This window comes from Chiloscyllium plagiosum, unplaced genomic scaffold (genome assembly GCF_037043375.1).
Source record: "Chiloscyllium plagiosum isolate Xiang-an unplaced genomic scaffold, Cpla_swu_hap1 HiC_scaffold_33, whole genome shotgun sequence".
NCBI classification, from domain to species: domain Eukaryota; kingdom Metazoa; phylum Chordata; class Chondrichthyes; order Orectolobiformes; family Hemiscylliidae; genus Chiloscyllium; species Chiloscyllium plagiosum.
In genome coordinates this window covers 25,657,802-25,681,892 of record NW_028270171.1, presented here as the reverse complement: position 1 = coordinate 25,681,892, position 24,091 = coordinate 25,657,802, and the positions used below count along the sequence as shown (strand labels likewise).

At 40.3% G+C, this 24,091-nt stretch overlaps 1 protein-coding gene across 2 annotated transcripts in view; it reads left to right on the top strand.

Annotated features, from left to right (window-relative positions):
• The window catches only part of LOC122542322 (myosin-9-like), a 169,611-nt gene extending 152,034 nt beyond the window's left edge, over positions 1–17,577 (top strand). For both annotated transcript variants that reach the window (XM_043679971.2, XM_043679970.2), the window contains 7 exons: positions 1,333–1,461; positions 3,401–3,489; positions 5,016–5,139; positions 8,315–8,523; positions 10,821–10,929; positions 12,147–12,319; positions 15,372–17,577. In XM_043679971.2, the coding sequence (XP_043535906.1) occupies positions 1,333–1,461; positions 3,401–3,489; positions 5,016–5,139; positions 8,315–8,523; positions 10,821–10,929; positions 12,147–12,319; positions 15,372–15,486 (948 nt within the window). In that variant the 3' untranslated portion in view covers positions 15,487–17,577. The remainder of the gene's footprint in view (positions 1–1,332; positions 1,462–3,400; positions 3,490–5,015; positions 5,140–8,314; positions 8,524–10,820; positions 10,930–12,146; positions 12,320–15,371) is intronic.
• The last annotated feature ends 6,514 nt before the right edge of the window (positions 17,578–24,091 follow it).

Genomic DNA, 24,091 nt, shown 5'->3' with positions numbered 1-24,091 from the left:
AATTGGATTAATTCCACGTCGTATCAAAAAGCAACAGAAGATGCTGCAAAGGCTGAGTACTGACACCATTCTGGCATTAGTACTGAAGACGTGGTCTGTAAAAAGCATGATCCTAGCCAATATATTCTAATACAGCTGCATACATGGTACCTATCAATAATATGAAAAATTGACCAGGTATATTCCCTTTTAAGAAAAAGGATCAAAGCCAACGTGCCCAATTACCTTCTGTCAGTCTACTCTCAATCGTTAGCACAGTGATGGAAGGGATCATTGGTGCTCTCCATGCAACAGCCTGCTTACTGTTGCTCAGTTTGGTTTTCTTAGGCTCCAGTACTCATCCAAGTATGGGCAAAAGAACTACAGGAGAAAGGTGAAACTGACTGACTTGACATCAGGGCAGCTTATTCAGCAAGGGTGAGTAAGCTAGCATCTATAGGAATTGGAGGTAGGAGAGGGACGCTCCACTAGTTGGAGTCACTTTTGGCAAAAAGGAAGATTATTGTGGTTGTAAGGCAACATCTTGGTCCCCAAGATTTAACTGCAGAAGATCCTCCAGGTAGTGACTCAAGCTGCTTTATTCATCAATGCCCTTCCCATCCATCATGTGTTCAGAGGTGGGAAATTTGCTGATTGTTCTGATGTTCAGCACCATTCACAAATCCTCAGATACTGAAATAGCCGATCTCCAAATGCAGAAAGGCTTGGACAACGACCAAAATTGTGCTGATGAGAGACAAGTAAGTTGTCGACACTTGTGTGATATGAAATGACACTTTCCAAAAAGCAAAACTGACTTTTACCTCATGATGGTCAATGGCATTACTGTTGAGACCCTCCACCAAGGAATGTCACAATTAACTATATATCCAGCAGGCAAGAAAAATGCTGCTTTCCCAGGAGGGAAATGAGGGTGACCTTCCTGCTGTTTGACCTGGGTGTTCACCACTTGCTGCAAACCAGGAGAAATTGGGGGTCTTGGTGATGATGGTGGTAATGGTGTGCAGGGATTTGGCTGCTGAACTTACACCAGCCTTATCTCTGATTCTCTGACCACCTTTCCACAACCCTCACTCCTGTGATTGCCGATCTCTAACTGGCAACTTCAAGTAGGGAAAGATTTCTGCTGAGCTCCTGACGAGTCGGGAAGCCCATGGTAAGCACAGAAGTGCCTAATTGGTGCTTGATCCAGCACAGACTGGAAACTAATATGTGGAAATACGCATCAATCCCTTGTAAGAAATGTTTGTCCTGCTTTGGGGAAGAGGGATGTTTGGAGAGATGATAGCTGTGTGCATTGCTGTATTTTGTGACAGGTTATGTTTTCAATAGGCTCAGCTGAAAGACTACCAGCGTGAACTGGAAGAAGCTTGCAGCTCTCGAGAGGAAATCCTGACTCAGTCCAAAGAAAATGAGAAGAAGGTTAAGGCACTTGAGGCAGAAATGCTTCATATGCAAGAGGTACAATATTTAGCTATGTTGAGATTAATACCGAAGGAGCTTTATTAAGTACTTAGAGATTGTAAAATTAACTTTTAGCTTTATTAACAAATTTATTTCTTGTGCTGATCCATTGGTTGTCAACAATGTGTGAAATTTTCATTTTTCTCTGAACATGCTGGTTTAAGTGAACTTGTTGCTGTGAATATAACAACAATCACCTCTGTCATTTGACATCTAAAGTACTTACAAACCACAACAATGTATACTTGCTGCAATAAAGTCTGTTAGGAAGGTCTGTTTACCATCAGAATGTGACATGAAGAATTGCATCTGGAATGTGCTGCATGGATGTGATGGAACCAGATTTATTTGTGGCTTTCAAATGGGCTAATTATCTCAAATTTACAGGGCTTTAGGTAAGGGTGGGAGAGTGGGACTCAGTTCTCTGGTCGGGAGCTGACAAACATGCAAAAGGTGAATGGTCTTCCATGCTGTAATCGTTCTATAATTCTGTGTGTGTGTTTCTGCACTTCTACTTAGTCCTTTATGCACTATGAAATCTCAGTAGAAAGAGCAATATTTTGTGTTAAATTGCATGCAAATGCTGACTGAAAAGTTCAGTAGTTTGGTTCAGCTGGATATGTAGTACCTAGTTGGATATGTAATACCCAGCTAGATCTGCCTGGTCTTCCACAAGCAAACTTAGTTAATAACTAGTGGTTGAAGCAAAGTTTGATCAGTAATTTTACGGTGTAGTGTATTTGATGTTTTCACTGCTTTTGAGTTGAATTTCTGAAAAGTTAAGATTTTGTATAAGAAGCAGCAAATGGTAGCTGTGAGTGGCAATGATGGTTCTATCAAAAGGCAACTGGTCCACAGAAGCGGATTTTTGCTGAAAGCTTGCAGACATTGTCACCATAAGAGTGAACCTCTGTGTACAGTTTTTACAGTCCATTGGGATTTTGTTATTTTGTGTTCCATGTAGAGTCATAGTCATAAAGATATACAGCATGGGAACAGACCCTTCGGTCCAACCCATGCATGCCGACCAGATATCCCATCCCAATCTAGTCCCACCTGCCAACACCCGGCCCATGTCCCTCCAAACCCTTCCTATTTATATACTCATCCAAATGCCTTTTAAATGTTGCAATTGTACCAGCCTCCACCAGCAGTTCATTCCATTCCATTCCACCCTCTGTGTGGAAAACGTTGCCCCTTGGGTCTCTTTCCCCTCTCACCCTAAACCTATGCCCTTTAGTTCTGGACTCCCAGATCCCAGCGAGAAGACCTTGTCTATTTATCCTATCTATGCCCCTCATAATTTTGTAAACCTCTATAAGGTCACCCCTCAGCCTCCAAAGCTCCAGAGAAAACAGCCCCAGCCTGTTCAGCCTCTCCCTGTAGCTCAAATCCTCCAACCCTGGCAACATCCTTAAATCTTTTCTGAACCTTTTCAAGTTTCACAACATCTTTCCAATAGGAAGGAGAGCAGAATTGTATGCAATAGTCCATCAGTGGCCTAACCAATGTCCTGTACAGCTGCAGCATGACCTCCCAACTCCTGTACTCAATACTGTGGTCAATAAAGGAAAGCATATCAAACGTCGCCTTCATTATCCAATCTACCTGCGACTCCACTTTCAAGGAGATTGTGTTTTGGGCAACAAACCGATTATCTTTAGAATATCATGGCTGGTACTTATGTTACATAACATAGTTAAATGATCCCATGAATAATGTAACTTAAACAGAAGCTTTAACATTGACCCTGGAATTGCTAAATACATGGAAGAACTTATGCTGGATATTCATCTTAACAGGTGGAGAATGCTGAAATTTGTATTTACAAGCAACTATTTTAAGTTTTATTTAAATGCATTTGTATTGTGTTTTTAAAATCATGACTGGTTGAAAAGTTAACTTTTTTAATTAGCACTTTTTAAAAATCATCTAGGAACTTGCTGCGGCAGAGCGTGCCAAGAGACTGATACAGCAGGAGAGGGATGAGCTGGCTGAGGAGATTGCCAGCAACAGTTCTGGAAAGTATGTACTTCTTCTAAATGGGGCTTTATTTTCTTCAATACTTGTACCATTGTGGAGTGACCTCTTTCTCTGTGGAAAGAGCGAAGCAGGGTCAATTTTGCCAACATCAGTAGTTATGGAGTAATCCAGGATGTTGATTTCACTTGATTCTCTCTATAAAAAGTTGACATATCACTACTGGTTCAATTTGCCCCATTTGACTACATATGATTGTTAATAACATTTGTCCCTCATGAATAAAGTGGCCTTCACTGATGAAGCCGCAAAAAGTTTACTTTAGAATCCCTACAGTATGGAAATGGGCCATTTTGCCCAACAAGTCCACATTGATCCTCCAAAGAGTATCCCACTCATTCCCATACTCTATTATTTTACACTTAACCAGAGCACCTGGAGGAAACACCTGCAGACACTGGGAGAATTTGCAAACTTCACGCAGTCACCTGAGGCTGGAATCTAACCTGGGTCCCTCGTGCTATGAGGCAGCAGTGCTAACCACTGAGCCAGTATGCCGCCCCAGAGATATATTTCAGCAAAATTTCTTTTTTTCTATATCCGCAGTTTCTGAACTTGGAAAAATGTGATCTGCCTAATTTCGAAACTGGATCTCTCGCACCCATTTTACATTAAAAGCCTTGAAGTCGAAATATCTTTACTAGGTTGGAGCCAGTTGTGACACTGGTGGTGCTATAACTTGGGTCTTAATATTAAATGTTCTCTTGATTACAGTGATCATGCAGTTCACATGAGTGGTTTAATCATCTTGTGTCTTACTAGGATGGGCAATAAATGTTGGCCAGTCAGCGACTCTCCTATCCCATAAGTGAATTTAAGTATTTCCTTCCTATCCAATCGCAGTTTTTATGAAATCATTTGTAGCTTGGGCAAACTTAATCAGGTGTTTAACTCAGTGCATCTGTTATGCAAACACTTCATATTTAAAATTTCTTGGAGGACTTAAGTTTTGAAGGATGTGGAAAAATTAATATTTCTAGTTTTGTGGAAATAGTATGGTAAAGGGCATCCTCACCATTATACAGGCAATTTCCAGATATATTAATTGGTTTTAGATTCGACTTGCTGCTGTGGTGGGATTTGGATCTGTCCCCAGCTTTTTGGTTTGGGCCTTTGGTTTACTATTCCAATGGCATTAGCCTTATGCCCCTTCCCCTTTAGTACTTTTGTGAAGTTAGTGAGGATAAGGGCGTTTAAAAGTAATACTATTTTCTAAACTTTGGATTTGCCTAGTTGGACTTCAGGGTTTTGACTCTCTGCATCCATATATTTGTATAATAGGCAGCAATAGGGTTAATGCTCAAGGAGCAAGCCTCATGGTTGGGCATGGAAAGTTGACTCCTGGGTAAAGTGACAGGACTGCTGACTGTTTTAAGTGCATGTCTGAGAGAGTCCATTTAGAATAGGTTCATTTGGTTGGCTTTTGTTGCGGGTGTTCTGTTTACTCAGGTGCAGAAACATTGACAGTTGGAGCTATTTTTGACAAATATTTTCTCCTTTTTTTTGTATAGGTCTTTGGCTTTAGAGGAAAGGAGACGGCTTGAGGCGCGGATTGCTCAGCTGGAGGAAGAAGTAGAGGAGGAGCAGACCAATGCTGAAATGGCCAATGATCGTCTCAGAAAAGCCAATCTCCAGGTATGTGTTCCATCAACTTTCACTTTGTTCTTACTGTAATTTGCTATGTCATTTCATGTAATTCATGATCTATGGATAGTAAAGATTACATTTAATAGTTCCATATGCTCACCAAATAATTTTATTGACTTAACGGATGGGTCAAAAAATGTTAGACAATTTTTGTAGACAAAATGTCTACAGGTTAAAAAAAATGGCAGTGTTTATTTGTGCTGTGATATTATGGGAAGGACGGTTCTACCGTGTCTTTGGTGAGCTGGTGGTAACCTAAAGTTGGATGGATGGCTTTGACACAAACCAGTAAAGTATATCCATTTTAAGGTGTGCAAGTCTTGTATATGGTCCACCCATTATTTAGTAAATGTTTCCTCTGTAACGCATGGTTCTGATTCAGTAACTTATGAATATGGAAGGATCAAGTTTAAAATATGTTTTAAAATATGTTTTAAAATTAGAATCACGAAGGTGGAATTAATGAAATCCTTATTAACCTCCGGATGTATTAGTTAATCTACCTGAACTGTATAGAAACTCTACAGAAAAAGGATCTAGCCTAAGGAGTCAATGCTGACAAAGCTTCATGATTTGGAGACGTCTGTGTTGGACTGGGGTGTACAAAGTTAGAAATCACATAACACCAGATTATAGTCCAACAGGTTTATTTGGAAGCACTAGCTTTCGGAGCGCTGCTCCCTCATCAGGTGGTTGTGGAGACTAAGATTGTAAGACACCAAATTTATAGCAAAAGTTTACAGTGTGATGTAACTGAAACGATATATTGAAAAGGACCTGGATTGTTGGTTAAGTGTCTCACCTTTTAGAATGTCCATGTTGGTTTCAGTTTTTTTCATTTGTAAATCACAAAACCTTTTTTAGAAGTTATATTCTCAAGTGAACTTTAACAATTAGTGTCATGTCAGCCCAGATAATATATTGAAGGTGTTAGCTCCCTGTGTGAGGCTCTGTGCCACAATGGTCAGACTGATTCTAATCTAAAAAACTGATTTGCAGAATCTTACATGGATTCATGCAGTTTTTGAGCAAAGTAAAATGTAATTCTGCAAGTACAAATTCACCCCACAAACTTGTGTATGTGTGCATGTGGGTGTATGTGTGTAGGGGAGGTGGACAGTTAGGAGTGTCTGTGAGAGGAGGTGTGTAAAGGGGTTTAAGTTTGTGTGTGTGTGGGGCAGGGGGGAGTGCAATGGGGTCACTTGTAGTGTGACATGAACCCAAGGTCCCGATTGAGGCCATCCCCATGGGTACAGAACTTGGCTATCAGCCTCTGCTCGGCCACTTTACGTTGTTGCCTGTCCCGAAGTCCGTCTTGGAGGACAGTCACCCGAAGGTCCGAGGTCGAATGTTCCGGACCACTGAAGTGCCCTCCACTTGGGAGGGAACACTCCTATCTATTGATTGTTGTGCACTCACGCAGACCCTCTCTCATTAGGGTGTCACGGTGGCTCAGTGGTTAGCACTGTTGCCTCACAGCATCAGGGTCCTGAGTTAGATTCCAACCTCGAGTGACTATCTGTCTGTGTGGAGTTTGCACATTCTCCCCATGTCTGTGTGGGTTTCCTCCGGTGCTCCGGTTTCCTCCCACAGTCCAAAGATGTGCAGGTTAGGGGAATTGGCCATACTTAAAAATTGTCAATTGGGTGCATTAGTCAGAGGGAAAAGGGGTTTGGTGGGTTACTCTTCGGAAGGTCGGTGTGGACCTGTTGGGCCAAAAGGCCTGTTTCCACACTGTTGGGAATCTAATCTAATCATACACTTACACACATACAAACACCTTCTCACAGACACTCAACTGCACACATATACATATAAGTTTGTGGGGTGAATTTGTATTTGCAGAATTACATTTTACTTTGCTCAAAAACTCATGAATCCATGTAAGATTCCATTTTTTTAGATTTGAAACAGTCTGACCATTGTGGCACAGACAGCATCACACAGGGAAGCTCACACCTTCAGTATGTTGTCTGGTCTGACATGACACCAATTGTTAAAGTTCACCTTGAGAAAGTAACTTCTAAAAAAGGTTTTGTGATTTACATATGAAAGAACTGAAACCAACATGGTCTTTCTAAAAGGTGAGTGTGTTAACAATCAGGGTCTTTTTCAATTTATCGTTTCAGTTACATCACACTGTAAATGTTTGCTATAAATTCTGTGTCTTACAGTCTTATTCCCCACAAGCACCTGTTGAAGGAGCAGGGCTCTGAAAGCTAGTGCTTCCAAATAAACCTGTTGGGCTATAACCTGGTGTTGTGATTTCATCATGATCTGATCACAGATGGGGAATTAGAATAAATTGCCAACATCTTTTTTTTGTTTGCTACACTGAAATGCTGCAATGGAATTTTCATTATAATGCTATTAGTGATATTACTAGCAACATACATAGATGTGAGCAATGAATTTAAAATTGAAATTCCATGGGAAATGCTGACATTGCAGGTTCCAAAGCATTGGGAGGCTACATTGTCTTTGATAGTTCCCAAATCTGTTGCTAACCAGGAAGTTTCAGGAACAGTTAAACATGAGCCTATGGCTGCCGTATGGCCCAAATGTGCATGTGGAACTTTTCCTGTAGCCTTTCCAATCAAGTAGCAGGAGCACGCTTCAAAATAAAGCCCCTAAACTGTCTCGTCTTTGTTAAATAACACACACATGCATGTGCCAAAGTGGCATTGAGTTCCATAAAATTACCTTACTGTTACAATTTATAACTTGCGAACTGGTCTGTATTAATTGCCTAAATTTCAGTTTAGTTGTAACTTGAAAAATTTTGGTAGTAAAAATAAAATGGAGGTGTTATATGCAGTCCATCGACTTGGCAGATAATGTGAAGTATCTTTTTGATTCAGTCTGCACACTTAAATTGCTTGTGTGACTTGAAACAATTGTTCTGAAGATTCTGATAGAGAACATGTGCATGATTTACTAAGCTTAATATTTTGGGCTGATTTAATACTACTGCAGTATGTCTGTAATCCCATACTCTCTACTTTTGGGAAGAACTTAGCAGGGAAGGTAGTTAGTAAGAACTGGAAACTATGCTTTGGATTAGGGTATTTTGGTCAAAAGGTTTCACTCCTCACATTCATGCTGATCAAAAGAACTAAATCTGTTTAAATGTTAATGTTTTGCATTTAATTCTGTTGCACAGGTTGACCAGATAAATGCAGACCTTTCAGCTGAACGCAGCAATGCCCAGAAGGCTGAAAATGCTCGCCAGCAATTAGAACGTCAGAATAAGGAGCTGAAAGCCAAGTTGCAAGAGATGGAGAATGCTGTTAGATCTAAATACAAGGCAAATATCACAGCACTGGAGGCTAAAATTGCTCAACTGGAGGAGCAACTCGATACAGAAACACGGTACAAAAAGTTCTGAAATGATATATGTGAAATAAGCCAGGAGCAAATATTTTTGAGGAGGTAGGGTAGAAACTGTTTTTGAACTGATTGAAAGCTAAACATTTATAACGAATAATGTTCCTTATTGTGATTCACTGTGCTCTTACTTAGCCTCCTGAAAGTGAATTTGAGAAATATATATGCTGCAGTTTAAAATTTAAAGTTTGAATTAGGAAATGTTTCTATGCATAAGTATAGAACTAGATAAGACCAATGTTCCTCTTTGTTGTAATGGTGCTTTGATCAAGACATTTTAGAAATGTTAAAAAAAACTCTTAAAGGTTACAGCACAGAATGAGGCCATGTCGTCTTTTTTTTTGAACTAGCTCTCAATAGAGCAGGGCTTGTTAGGGTTCATAACGTTACTGCGTTCCCTCTTAATCTGACCCTAATTAATAGCTTGCTGTTTCTACTATGGTCTTTCTGGCTCAATTCCTTTTGCATCCAGCTTCACATTTCCTAATAATGCATTATTGGTTCAGGGTCTATTTTAAACTCTTAACCATAACTCAAGCATATTTCTCCATTAGGGCAATTGATCCTGTTCTGTTGAGCTATGTATACAAGTTCCACCTCTCTCACAACTGGTCCCACTGCCCCCAGAATCTCCCTTTGCTGCACCATTTGTCCAGTCATGCATTCATGTACTAAATCATCCTGTTTCTGCATTCATTAGTTTGTGGTTACTGGAAATAATCTTGAACTTGGTGTATTTTTTGATCTCCTTCCTTGTTTAAAATTTCTCTACAGGACTTTTATTGTTTTTTCCTCGTCTTGCTGGTATTGACACAGTCTGTCTGTTTGCCCTCCACCCTTTATGCTTTGCAGCTATTTGATGACATTCTTGACCCTGACATTAGGAGGTAATATGCTGACCTGATTCATATCTGCATCCACAGAAATATCTGTCTGTTCCCCTAACTGTAGAATCCTCTATTATTGTTGCAAGAGGAACTAACATTTGCCAGTATTGAAATCATTTTTGCTCGGTAAAAAATAAAATCCACTATGAATTCTCCTATAACACTTGCTTGGTGGTCCTCAACTCCCTGGTGGTTACCCACTCCCTTGCTGCCTGTACTCTCCCATTAGTTACTACATGACTGCTTCTAGAACTATACCATCCAGGGAGGCCTTCAAGAGTGAAAGAAGGTGAGGGACCTCAAAGTGAGGACCTGTCTGTTAGAATGGGGGCTTACCTACATTAAATCAGTCGGAACATTAGTGATTCCCTGGAATTTGCTTGAGGTCCCAACCATGACTTTGGATTGGATTTGGATGTCACTGTTTGAGTCTAGGGATGAGCAACAAATTCGAGCGATGTCCACGTCTCCTCCCACAAGAATATAGAGAAAGGACCACTGCATTGTTAAAGCACTATTTCAGCCAATACTTCAATATTCAAAATTTGGAAATATGTCACCATTTCTTCACTGTCACTAGGTCAAAATCCTGGAATTCCCTCCCTAATGGTATTGTGGGTCAACCCACAGCAATTGGTTCAAGAAGGCAGCTCACCACTATCTCAAGCACAATGAGGGACGGGCAATAAATGCTGACCAGCCAGCAAATGAATTTAAAAAAAAAAGTACTGACTCAATATTTTGGCAGTGAGTTTTGAGTTGTGCAGGAAGCACAGCTGTTTGTGGGTGGCACTTTCGACTTTGACTTTGAGGGTATGAATGGGCTGGTGCAAATAATAAGCCAGCTGCTAACGAATTAGCTAATCATTGGATATTTTCTGTTCAGTAAATGGACTTGTTCATAATGTTTACTGTACTAATTTTAAAGTTGAGTTTTAAATCTCATTGATCAGTATTCTTGTAAATATATTTTAACCAGTAACTGCCAATGAAACTAAGGTGTTACTGGCTGGGTTGGTAAATAGCATACTCATTGTGGTGATGAGTGATCATTTGAGGAAGATTCCAGGTTTGATCTTTGATCTGTGGTTAATTAACTGACTTCCATTGGGGCATGTTTAGGCCATAACCTCTGAGTTTGGTAAGAGGGAATATTAATCAGTAGTGATTGCTATTTAACATCTCTGGAAGGATTCGCTGGCGGTAAGAGTACTTGGAGAGAATTGAACTCATTTGTAATATCTTAAACAATCAAATAGCCTTTAAAGTTGACTAGATCTCATACTTAGCCCATTGCACTTCACCTAAGTGGTTATCAGCACACATCAATTGACCAGTTGATGTTAGTGCCTTGAGAAAATATACAAACTAATTTTACTGACTTTGTCAAACTAGGGAAAAACAAGCTGCCAGTAAATTAGTGCGTCGCTCTGAAAAGAGGCTGAAGGAGGTGATGCTGCAGATGGAGGATGAAAGACGCAATTCTGATCAATACAAAGACCAGGTCAGTATCAAGTTTTGATAATCTCTAGTGAGATGTGTGCTTTTGAAATACAAGCTGCACAAGTTTCACTTGTTTTATTTCCCCCTTCCCAAACTCTTTCGAAACCATATGCTTTTCTTGACTGCCATCTGTTTGGACCTCTAAAGTTTCCCTCAAGGTGAATGCCCCTTAAGTCTGCCTTGACTTTTTTTTCAAGGTAGTGTGATTCATCAAACAGCAAGGCAAATATGAACGGGTAAAATAAGAATAGATGTAGGGCTTAGTGGTATACTACTACACCTATTCTGTATATTCATATTTGCCTTTTGGAGTTGCATGTTGTGAAAGTTTTCTGATAAGTCAGTTACCTCTTGCTGTAATAACTACCCATGTGATTTATGAATTTTAGCTAAGCTGTGCACATTCCAATCCACTTTACAACATAGACAGCAGGTCAAAAAGTTGTTAAATCAAGAAATTGAAGCATTTATTTCTCCATTATTATAGTCAGCTTTTTTTATATTTCATGAAACTCATCCTGAAACTTCTCAAGTGTTAACCCTCTGAACGTAATACTTTTAAACTGGCTGCTGGATGGAGCATTCAAAAGATCGTTCTGAATTTCCTCCCACTCTGGGAAAAACTACATGAATTCTGTTCAATCCCTCCCATTAGTCTTGAGTCCTTCTGACATCACCCGCTGGCTCTGAAACAACAAAAAACTTATTGCCAGAAGTTACAATTCCTTAGAATTACTGTGATCATAACACTTGTCACCTATGGCTTTATCATCTCAGCCACTTTTGGATTTGAGGTTTGTTTCAGCCGAGGCTACACCAAGTTGACCCACTAGCTTTTGGTACGGATTATGTGATCTCCTTTGCATGGGTATGACTTTGTCTCACTGGGGAAAAAATCTTGCTGTCCAGAATCTGTCCGATCCTTCCAGTGGAATGTTGAGTTAAATAGCCAAATTATTAGAATGTGTCAGAGCTGGTCATAATTAAACTGTAATGTTGTTTTGAGGAGTCCAGAACTTAAACTGCAGAAAGTAGAACTGCAGGAAATTCTAGCACTTCAGCCATGAGTTGTATCTGTGCAGTTAAATGTGGACCCAGTGCTAGGTTATACTTTGTTTTCTTTAGAAAGATGGCTAAATTCATGGTAAATGGTGATTGGCAAACTGGAGTAATGGAAGTTATAGCCCTGTGATCCTAGTTTGTACATGTTCCTTACAGGTCGAAAAAGCAAACTCTCGTTTGAAGCAATTGAAACGACAGTTGGAGGAGGCAGAAGAGGAAGCCCAGCGTGCAAATGCTTCCCGCAGAAAACTGCAGCGAGAACTGGAAGATACCACTGAAACGGCAGATGCAATGACCCGTGAAGTCAGCACACTCAAGAGCAAGCTCAGGTAAGAAGAGGTTGATAGTGCTCACACTGAGCAAATCCTCTTTTTGAGAATAATAACAAAGCTAAAACAAAAATTTCTGGAGAAACGCCATATGTCAGGTAGCATCTGTGGGAAGAAAGCAAACTTAACATTTCAAAATTCTTGGTGACTCTTTAGAACTGATAATAGCAAGAAGCTAAAGTAGGGGAGGGGTGATTTGAGAGAAGGGGAGCGGATAGGTGGAGACAGAGCCCAGACTGAGCAATATGAAAGGGGTAGGTAAACGAGGAAATAATGGATAGCAGGCCAGGACAAGAAAAGCTGAATAAGAGCTCAGTGAGAAAATTGGATAGCAATACTGAATTCAACCCATATAATGTGATAATGAACATGAGTATGTGGAGATGGTGACTGTGTGTATATTACAACCAATGCTGTAACACAACCATTTGTGGATGGGTTTTAAAAAAAAAGGATGGAATTGGGCCCTAAGGTTATTGAAGCTGATGTTGATTCCTAGAGGTTGCAGGTCCTAAGCAGAAAATGAGATGATGTTCTTCAAACTTAGTTTGTGGCACAATGGAATGTTGCAGCAGCCTGCAACAGAAATGTTGGCCAGTGCATGCAGTGTGTATGTTGAAGTGGCAGTCAACTGGAAGTTCAGGGTCATTTTTGTGGATAGAGCATAGGTGTTCTACAAAGTGGGGACCCAGCTTGTGTTTTGTCTCTGGTATGTAGTGGTAGAACACATTGTGAATAGCAAATACAATAGTCTAAATTGAGTGAAGTATAGTTAAATAGCTATTTCAGCAGGAAGCTATGTCTGGGGCCTTGGATGTGGAGGAATGAGGAGGTAAATGGGCAGGGATTGCATCTTCTGTGGTTGCATAATAAGGTGCCTGGGAGTGTGAGGAGATGTTGGGATTGGAGCAGTGGTGTACCAGTGTGTCAGAGGGAACAGTCCTTGCAGAATGCTGACAAGGGAGGGAAGAGAAATGTATGTCTGGTTGTGGCATCCCATTGTACACTGTCATTTGTCATCTCAGTCTTTCAGATTAAGAGGCTTGTAAGGACAGAGGGACCCTGTCATTGTGGGAGGAAAGGTGAGGGATGAGAGCTGAAGTGCAGGAGATAGGTCAGACATGGTTAAGTGTCTTGTCGACCACAGTAGTGAGGAATCCTCAGTTGAGGAAAAAGGTGGATGTTTGAGGGCCCCATGTGGAAGGTGGCATCATCAGAACAGATGCAGTGGAGATTGAGAGACTGGAAGAATGGGATGGATTCCTTGGAGGAGCAGAGTGTGCAGATGTATAGTCGAGGTAACGGAGTGTTGGTGGGCTTGTAGTGTACATCGGTGGCCAGTCGATCCCCAGAAATGGAAACTGATGTTGAAGGGAAGAGAGGAGTCTGAGATGGACCAGGTGAAAGTGAGTGCAAGATGGAGATTGGAAACTAAATTGACAATTTTTTCCAGTTCCAAATGAGGGGAAGCAGCACCAATGATGTCATGGATATACTGGAGAAAAGATTGTTTGGAGGGGCCCAAGTAAGTTTGGAATAGGGAATGTTCAATGTCCCACAAAGAGACAGGAATAACTGGGGCCAATACAGGTAGCCTTGGCCACACCTTTGCCTTGAAGAAAGTTATTAATGTATTTAAATTAACTGGATCTGTCCAACTTTCATTTGTTTCTAGCCACATTCATTGTCCTTTTTCACGTGATGCCTTGGAAGAGAGGCAGGAATATGTACTTTCACATTCTGCCTTGGCAGTGAAACAACATTCAGTTGTGAAGTGGCAGAAATAAAAAAAAATTACTCTGACAAGACCAAAGAGATGCTTTCAGTCAAGATACACTGGGGCAAAAATGAATGATTCAAAGGGAATTGGAAAGGAGTAAGGTGATTGTAAATTGGTAAAATTTCAAAGTTAATGAAACAAGTGTTAGGGAATTTATTTCAAGGAAATTTGAACTGAAAAGGAAACTAAGATCACAAAATTAAAATTGTTTAGCTTCAGTCCTATCCATGGATAGGAACGGTTTAGACACTTATGGACCAGGTACAGGTAAATGGGGTTAGCATTGATCGACCTTTTTGGTCAGTACGCACCAGTTTGGACTGAAAGGCTTGACTGTTTTGTAGGACTCTATGACTCTGTTCTTTTGAAAACTTGAAATCGAAAAACATAGTTCAGTTTTTGGTTTTCTAGTCATTGGGAAGTTTGTTTTCAGTCTCTGCCAGGCAACAAGTAAGGCTATTTCCTGAAAGGGTTTGTTTCTAGTTTGCTTTGGTCAGCAGGAAAATTAAGCCAGTTTGAGGAACTGTTGCAAATTTCATAGTGGAAGAAATTAAGTTTGCATATTTATTGCAAGTGCACAATCTCTGAGAATCTTGTCAAATTCATGCATTACTTAAAGCATTTATTTGAGTTTGCAGGTCCACTCCAGTATCGTTGTTTATATTTCCTTTTTAATCTCTCTACTCCTGCCTGCCCAAAGTTCCGAATGCACCTTCCAAGTGTTTTTAACCGTTTTCATTTCTAAAGTCATAGCAAGCTCTTGGCTAACAGTATCTTTCTCCCCAAATGTTGCCAGATATGGTGAATCCCTACAGCGTTTTCCCTTTGTATTTCAGATTTCCTGCACCTGGAGTGTTTTCTTTAATTTTAGTTGAAATCTGCTGCCAAGTTGATTGAGGTTTTCAAGAGTAATCAATAGACATTTGTTAGGTTTGGTTATTGAGTGATATGGAACTATGGAAAGTAAATAGAATTTAGTAATTGATCCTTTGAACAGACTCAAGTATTGCACAACTGCAAGGAAATGTGAATTTTGCTCAGATTCTTGGTTGTGCTGTCAGTTTTTATTAAATTGCCAGTTGGAGGGGCCTGATTTTAAAATTTATTGAATCCTTAGCTAATACTAATGGACATGTTAATATGTAATGTGTTGAGAAACTGTTAATTACAAAAGAAGCCTGACCTATTGAGTTGAAGCTTACTGCATGTTGCTGATCAGTACGTCTCTCACAAGTTCATCATGAAAAAATATTCAAATGTGTTTCTTCATAGGCGTGGGGAGTTGCCATTCGGTATACGTCGTACTGCAGGCAGAAAACTGGATGAAATATCGGATGATGATGTTGAAGGTCGAGGTGAAGCAGGCGATTCCAAAGCTGCTGAATAAATGCCAAAACGCCAATCTACATTCAGTATAAACGCCATCACTGGGCTTATTGTGATTACGATTTTTTTTTTAAAAAATGCATAACTGTATATTTTATGCTGCTGTAGGTAACATCAGGCCACTTGGCCCCTCTTCTTTCCTGCTCAGCTTTATGTAACTTTCTGAATAATTTTGTAATGTGCTAATAGTGTAGAACAATTATTGTGTATCAGGAAGAACAAGGTTCGTACATGCAGCAGCAGACCGAGTGAAGGAGGGTTAAGACCTAATCCTTATGTAGAATTCTGTTTCCTAAAATTAATTGCAGTTTCTATAATTCTCGGCTTATGACCTGACCTAGCCTAGAGTTGAGCCTATAGAGCAATCTTTTTCATTTCCTTCAAAAGAAGAGTTTTGTCCTTATTTTACTTTGGGTACATTTTTAGTAGTGTGATTTAGGGCTGTAGCATTTTGTTGGGCAAGAGGCCTTGGGAACTCATGTCTAGTTTTAGATGGCAAACTCATGTTGTTTTGACAATCCTTTATAACCATTTGGGATTCACACAGCAAAAGATAATCCAGTGGTTCAGAAACATCAGTGGGTGTTGTACAAATGACACAATGATGATCTGAAAATTAAACTCTGAGGAAAGCATTGATGTTTACTAACAGCAGTTCCATCTCATTGGAAATATCTCATTCATATTTGAAGTCTTGCTGCTTGGAGTTGGCCTGTTTTGGGGAGCAGGCTACCCAATCACTGCCCAAGAGGTTTCAGTGGCTTTGAGAACAGAATTTTCCCTTTTCCTGCTGATGTGAATTGGCTGAAGTAGTAATAGAAAACAATAACTTTTAACTGGAAACCTGTTTTCAGTTTAGCTTTGTCCATACTGATTTGAGGCTTAGCAAACCAGTGTGCTTTCCCTAACACTTATTTTCTGTGAATTAATTGTGACAATCTTTATTTTCTAGCTTTAGTTATTGGAATCTATGGAATGGTCTATTTTCATGGGAAAGTAAAGTAAAGTAGAGTAGAGAACATATCATTTTCCTTTAGTTGTTATCTATTAAAGTTTTCAAATAATGAACTTATTCAGAGTCAACTCCAGAATATGTAGTTAGCATGGGCATTCCTCTCATTTTAAAGGAAGACTTCTAACCAATACTCTTAGTTCTCTGTGGCATATCTCTGAATCGTTAAAAACTCAAACTACAGTTTCTGTTTAAGTCAGTTATTTGTTGAACATTCTGCTTGGTTCAGAATGTCTGTTTGAAATTCTTGGTCAAGAGCAGCACAGAACTGGATGTACATGGTCACTAATAGACCAGACAGTACACATCAAACCTGGCCAGTTCCAAGACTTCTCTGCAAATGTTTTAATGTGCAATGACATCCCAAGAAGACTGTTGAAAGGAAACCTATAGATATATATATTCATTTTTTTATCTAAATGAGTATCGCTTCATAAATGTATTGGAAACAGTTTTTGATAATCTGTTGGCTATACTGGATTTGTAAAATGACTTCATTTCCTGTGATTCTTTTAAGGACCAAATATATATTTAAACAAGGAAATATATAATCAAGAAAAATTTGTTAATGGATTCTCACTTTTATATATATGCATATAATGTAACCATTTGCTCTGGCCAATCATGATCTTTTTTTCTGAGCACTGGCCTCCAATTGAAGAAAATTAAAATAAACTGGAAAATGTGCTAAATCTCAAACTGCACAGTTTTAAACTCAATGCCCAGCTCTGGTACATATAACAATCCTGTATCCAGCTTCTCTTATTCACTGAATTGTATGGGACCTTGGTTTGATATGTTTTACATACACAACACATTGGGCTAAGAGAGTAAAAAATGTCTCACTTTCCTAAATGCTGCAACATTTATTTTCCGCACAGGAGACGTTGCTCCATTTACCTTCCTGTCAGGTTTGCTACAGAAACTGGTTGAATTCTCAACAGACACATACGCACTCTCGTATTCTTGTAAAAGTGCCTTAAACATGTGTCACACCAGTGCCGCTAAACTGAATTGTAACAGTGGTTTGCAGATGTTACCACAAATGTGTTACAAATAAAGATTTATTGAAAAATTCTAGTTGATGTGAAGGTTTGTCAACTTCTCCATTTTGTGACATTCATGAGAATTAAACTTCGTTTATGTTGATCTTTGCTGTGTTATCCTGCAGCAGTGAGGGGGGTGTGCCTTGCTTGCTAGCAATATAACAGTTCAGGTGTGTTTATTTTACAGCTTTGTGATACTTCACAGTTTTCTCTCTCAAAGAGGACAGGTATCAATGGTTTCTTCAGTTCAATTGCTGCAGCAAGCTGTCCAATGAAGGCATTCAATTTATGCATATAGTTATAGCAATACAGCAGGGAACCAGATCCTTCAGTCCAACTTGTCCATGCCACTAGATATCCTATATAAATCTAGTCTCGTTTGCCAGCACCCGGCCCATATCCCTCTAAACTCTTCTTATTCATATATCCAACCCAATGCCTTTTAAATGTTGTAATCATACCAGCCTCCACCACTTCCTCTGGTAGCTCATTCCATATATGCACCACCCACTGTGAAAAGGTTGCCCATTAGGTCCCTTTTATATCTTCCCCTCTCACCTTAAGCCTATACCCTCCAGTTTTGGATTTTCCCACCCTGGGGAAAATCCTTGCCTATTTACCCGACCCATGTCCCTCATTATTTTATTAACCTCTGAGGCTGCCCTCAGTCTCTGACACTCCAGAGAAAATAGCCCCAGCCTATTCAGGCTCAAACTCTCTAACCCTGGGAACGTCCTTGTAATCTTTTCTGAACACTTTCAAGTTTCACAACATCCTTCTTATAGGAGGGAGACCATAATACTCTAAAATGGCCTAACCAATATCCTGTACAGCTGCAACATGACCTCCCAACTCCATACTTAATGCACTGACCATTAAAGGAAAGCATACCAGATAGTCTTCACTATCTTATCTATCCACAACTTCACTTACAAGAATTATAAACCTGCAATCCAAGGCCTTTGTCCAGCAACACTCCCCAGGACCTTATCATTAAGTATATAAGCCGTGTACTGATTTGCCCTACCAAAATACAGAACTGGCTCAAAGGTAGAAGTTGGAGGGTGGTGGTGGAGGGTGGTTTTTCAGACTGGAGGCCTGTGACCAGTGGAGTGCCACAAGGATCGGTGCTGGGTCCTCTCCTTTTTGTCATTTACATAAACGATTTGGATGTGAGCATAAGAGGTACAGTTAGTAAGTTTGCAGATGACACCAAAATTGGAGGTGTTGTGGACAGCGAAGAGGGTTACCTCAGATTACAACAGGATCTTGACCAGATGGACCAATGGGCTGAGAAGTGGCAGATGGAGTTTAATTCAGATAAATGCAAGGTGATGCATTGTGGGAAAGCAAATCTTAGCAGGTCTTATACACTTAATGGTAAGGTCCTAGGGAGTGTTGCTGAACAAAGAGACCTTGGAGTGCAGGTTCATAGCTCCTTGAAAGTGGAGTCGCAGGTAGAAAGGATAGTGAAGAAGGCGTTTGGTATGCTTTCCTTTATTGGTCAGAGTATTGAGTACAGGAGTTGGGAGGTCATGTTGCGGCTGTACAGGACATTGGTTAGGCCACTGTCGGAATATTGTGTGCAATTCTGGTCTTCCCATCGGAAAGTTTTGTGAAACTTGAAAGGGTTCAGAAAAGATTGACAAAGATGTTGCCAGGCCTGGAGAATTTGAGCTATAGGGAGAAGCTGAAAAGGCGGGGGCTGTTTTCCCTGGAGCATCAGAAGCTGAGGGGTGACCTTACAGAAGTTTACAAAATTATGAGGGCAATGGATAGGATAAATAGGCAAAGTCTTTTCCCTGGGTTGGGGAGTCCAGAACAAGGGGGCATAGGTTTAGGGTGAGAGGGCAAAGATATAAAAGAGATCTACGGGGCAACTTTTTCACACACACGGTGGTACACGTATGGAATGTGCTGTCAGAGGAAGTGGTGGAGTCTGGTACAATTGCGACATTTAAGAGGCATTTGGATGGGTATATGAATAGGAAGGGTTTGGAGGGATATTGGCTGGGTGCTGGCAGGTGGGACTAGATTGGGTTGGGATATCTGGTTGGCATGGATGGGTTGGACCGAAGGGTCTGTTTCTATGCTGTACATCTCTGACTCTAAAATGCAGCACCTCATATTTATCTGAATTAAACCCCATCTGTTACTCCTTGGCCTGTTGGCCCATCAGATCAAGATCCTGTTGTACTGAGGTAACTCCTTCACTGTTCAATACACCTCTAATTTTAGTGTCATCTGCAAGCTTACTAATCACACCACCTATAATCACAGCCAAATCATATATACTGTCTGATAGGTGTTAAAGCAAAGGCAAAAATGCATGTTACTGGTCACAATGAATCTCAAGATCTTGGTGTCTGGACATCAATCTATACTTGGAAACCCTTCATCGGCATTTTTTATGACTGCCAGGAATGCTGCATAATCAATAGTTTGAATCCAAGCCACTGGAATATGCAAGTATATATAGTGTGGATTTCACAATATCTCCAGTATTGTTTAGAATGAAACTATTCGGCCCATCATTTGTTTTTCTGCTGGCTCTCCAAATTAGCCTCATGACTCCGCCGTTCCCCATACCCTTACACATTGTTTCTATTTAATTAATGTAATGCCATCTGAATTAAAAATGTCTCCTCTGCATTTCCACAAAGTGTAATCCATACCCAATTCACTTATGCAAACTTTTTTTCTTGTTATGTTTGCTATTTTGTAAATCCCTTTAAATCTATGCACTCTTGTCCTCAATCCTTTTCAGCAGGAACACTTTTTCTTTCTATCTATTCTATTCAGGTCCCTCATGATTTTTGAAAATTTCCTCCAGAGCCCCGTTTAGCTGCCATTTCTCAAAGGAGAACAGTCTCTAGATTTGAAATGGGTAAGTCATGTCCAGTAAATCTATTTGAATTTGTGGTGGTGGGTGAGGGATTGCCTATGCATTCTATCCTATAGAAACATCATTGATAAGATTCCATGAGGAAGTTGTAAGAAAAGGCACATCATGTTGGAGGTAATGTTGTCATAAGCATGAAATTTCTCAAGGGTGAGAGAGCAGGGGTAAGATGTGATATGGGATCACCAGAGGTCGATACTAGGGTCTCAGGCTTTTCACTATTTAAATAATTTATATAAAAGCAGTACATACAAGTTGATAGTGATTCCTTGTTAGTGGCACAGTTCAGTGATAGATGGGAGTAGCAAGTTACAAATGCACATTGATAGACAAATGAGGAAAATGGCAAGTGGTTTTATGATCATTCACTTTGAAGGAGACAGTTGAGGATGAAGTACCGAAATTACAAAGTTAATAAAACTAAGATGGAAGGAAACTGTCTTTCTCTAGTTTCAGGTCACAGCATAAAACCTAATTTGGGAATTGGTTTAGTTCAGTTAGCTGGATCGCTGGTTTGCAGAGCAGTGTAATGCCAATAGCATGGTTTCAATTCCTATCACCGGTTTGAGGTTATCATGAAGGGCTTTGCTTCTCCACCTCATCCCTTGCCTGAGGTCTTGGTGGCCCTCAGGTTAAATCACCCCCCGTTGCTTCTCTTTAAGAAGAGATCAGCGTCTATGGTCTGGAAGACTATGGTGACATGAATAAATCTAAATTGGCTGTATCAGTACCCAGATCAAACAATCTGTATTAGTCTTTGAAGAAGCCAGATCAATGGATCTTTAATTAGTGTTAATGTTTATTGAACAAAGAAACAAAGCTAGTTAATGCAAGTTTGTAAAATGATAATCTAATATCCCTTTGAAAAACGTACAACATGCAAAAATCCAGTAGATTAAGGGTGGGGGGGGGAATTATCTCTGCAAAATTCACATGTTTTAAAAAAAAAAGGTAAAAATGAGAACGTTTAAGATTTAGTAAATTTAAGATTCAAGATTAGTAAGTTGGCAGATGACACTAAAATAGGTGGTATCGTGGACAGTGAGGAAGGTTTTCAAATTACACTAGGACCTTGATCAGCTGGGGAAGTGGGCCAAAAAAATGGCGCATGGAGTTTAATATAGATGTGTGAGGTCTTGCATTTTGGAAAGTCAAGTCAAAATGGAGTTTAATGTAGCACCTTAAGGATTGTATTGGAACAGAGGGACCTTGGAGTTCAGGTGTACGGTTCTCTGAAAGTGGAGTTCCAGGTCGACAGGATAGTGAAGAAGGCTTTTGGCACACTGGCCTTCTTCAGCCAAGGCATTGAGTATAGAAGTCGGGAAGTTATGTTGCAGTTATATGGGATGTTGGTGAGGTCACATGTTGAGTGTTGTGTTTTGTTTCGGTCCCCTTGCTTTAGGAAGGATGTTATTAAACTGGAAGGAGTATGTTGTGAGGACTCAACAGTCTTAAGCTATAAGGAGAGGTTGGACAAGTTAGGATATCTTTCTTTAGAATGTTGGAGACAGAGGGAGGATATTATAGAAGCGTATAAAATCATGAGAGGCCTGGATAGGGTGACTGCACTCAGTCTTTTTCTCAGGGTTGGGGAATCAAGGACTCGAGAGCATCAGTTTAATGTTAGAGGGGAAAGAATAAAAGGGAATCTGAGAAGCAACTTTTTTTTATACGGGGGAGGTACACATATGGAATGTGCTGCCAGTGGAAGTGGTTGAGGTGGGTACATTAACAACATTTAAAAGACATTTGGACAAATACTTGGATAGGAAAGGTTTAGAAGGATATGGGCCAAATGCAGGGAAATAGTGTTAGTGTGGATGGATGTTTGGGTCAGCATGGACCAGTTTGGGCCAAAGGGCCTGTTTCTGTGCTGTAGGACTCTGACTCTGGCACGTGTGGACTGGTCCTACAGGCTGCAAGGCCTTGTCTGGAGGCCTGTAGTTCTGGGTTTTGTAAATCAGTGAGGATTTTATTTTCCTGGAGAGGCTGCATTGATGATTTAGCAATTTTACACCAGTGAAGAATTAAATTATGAAAACAGGTTGCACAGTGTAGGCTCCATTTCCTTTGAATATAGAAGACTTAAGAAGCTGAAGAGTTGAAAAGGTAGAGAGAGAGCAAATCTATTTTTACCTGGTGGCAGGAGTTCACATTAGAGAGGGGATGACCTTGAAGTTAGAATTAGGGCGATGTCAAGATAACCTTTTCTCACAAAGGGTGATGGAAGTTTGGAATTCTTTCCCCATCTCCTATCCCCAAGCCAAAATATACCTCGTGGTCAGAGATAAAACTGAATGTTTCGTAACAAGGATTGACAGATGTTTGTTCAATAAAGGTATACAAGCTATGGAACCCTCTGGGTAAGTGGTATGAAAGTGTACTGCAATCACTATTTAATTGAACAGGGTTGAAGAGCTGGTGGCCACATACTCAGCTTGTGTTGTCACTCATACTTTAAGGCTTCAATCTTTTGAGATCAATTACAGATGAATGAAACTTGTATATTATGTAAATCATAACTTCAGGCCTTTTCACAGCTCTTTACAGCCAATTAATTACTTTGAAGCCCCACTTCAATGTTTCAGGTACAGCTGCAAATATGCACACAACTAGATGCCATAAACAACAATATGATAAGAATCAAATCATGTATCATAAAAGCCATAAAGACGTAGAAGCCCATCAAACCTGCTCTGCACCTAAATGAGATCCTGGCCGATCAGATCACCCTCCATTCCACTTTCCAGCCTTATCCCCGTAACCCTTGATTCCCTTATTGATTAAAAATCTGTCTATCACAGCCTTGAATATACTTGACTCAACCTCAACAGCCCTCTGTGGTAAAGACCTCCACAGATTCACAACCCTCAGAAGAAATTCCTCCTCATTCTCCGTTTTAAATGTGCAACTCTTATTCTGTGATTACGCTCTCTGATCCTAGACTGCTCCCACAAGGGGGAATAATCTTTGTCAAGTCCCCGAAGAATCGTGTATGTTTCAATAAGGTTGCCAATGAGTACAGGTCCTACCTACTCAACTCTCCTCAAAGAAGTTCCCCACCCCCCATATCAGTTTTAGATTAGATTACTTACAGTGTGGAAACGGGCCCGTCGGCCCAACAAGTCCACACCGACCCGCCAAAGCGCAACCCACCCATACCCCTACATTTAGCCCTTACGTAACACTACGGGCAATTTAGCATGGCCAATTCACCTGACCCTGCACATCTTTGGACTGTGGGAGGAAACCGGAACACCTGGAGGAAACCCACGCAGACACGGGGAGAATGTGCAAACTCCACACAGTCAGTCTCCTGAGTCAGGAATTGAACCCGGGTCTCTGGCGCTGTGAGGCAGCAGTGCTAACCACCGTGCCATTTTAATTACCTTATCTGGACTGCAGCCACTACCAGTACATGTTTTCTTGGATAAGGGGCCCAAAACTATTCATTGTATTCCAGTTTGGTCTGACTAGTGGCTTGTATGTTTTTAGCAAAACCTCCCTATCTTTTGTGATCGTACAATGCCTTTAAGAGTGATATGTTCCGTCCTGCCTCTCTTGCAGAGAGGTATTGCCATAGTGATGCCAAAATGTCTGCTTCAGACAGGCAGTTAGTATATAGATTTTGTGTTCTCCCTGGGTG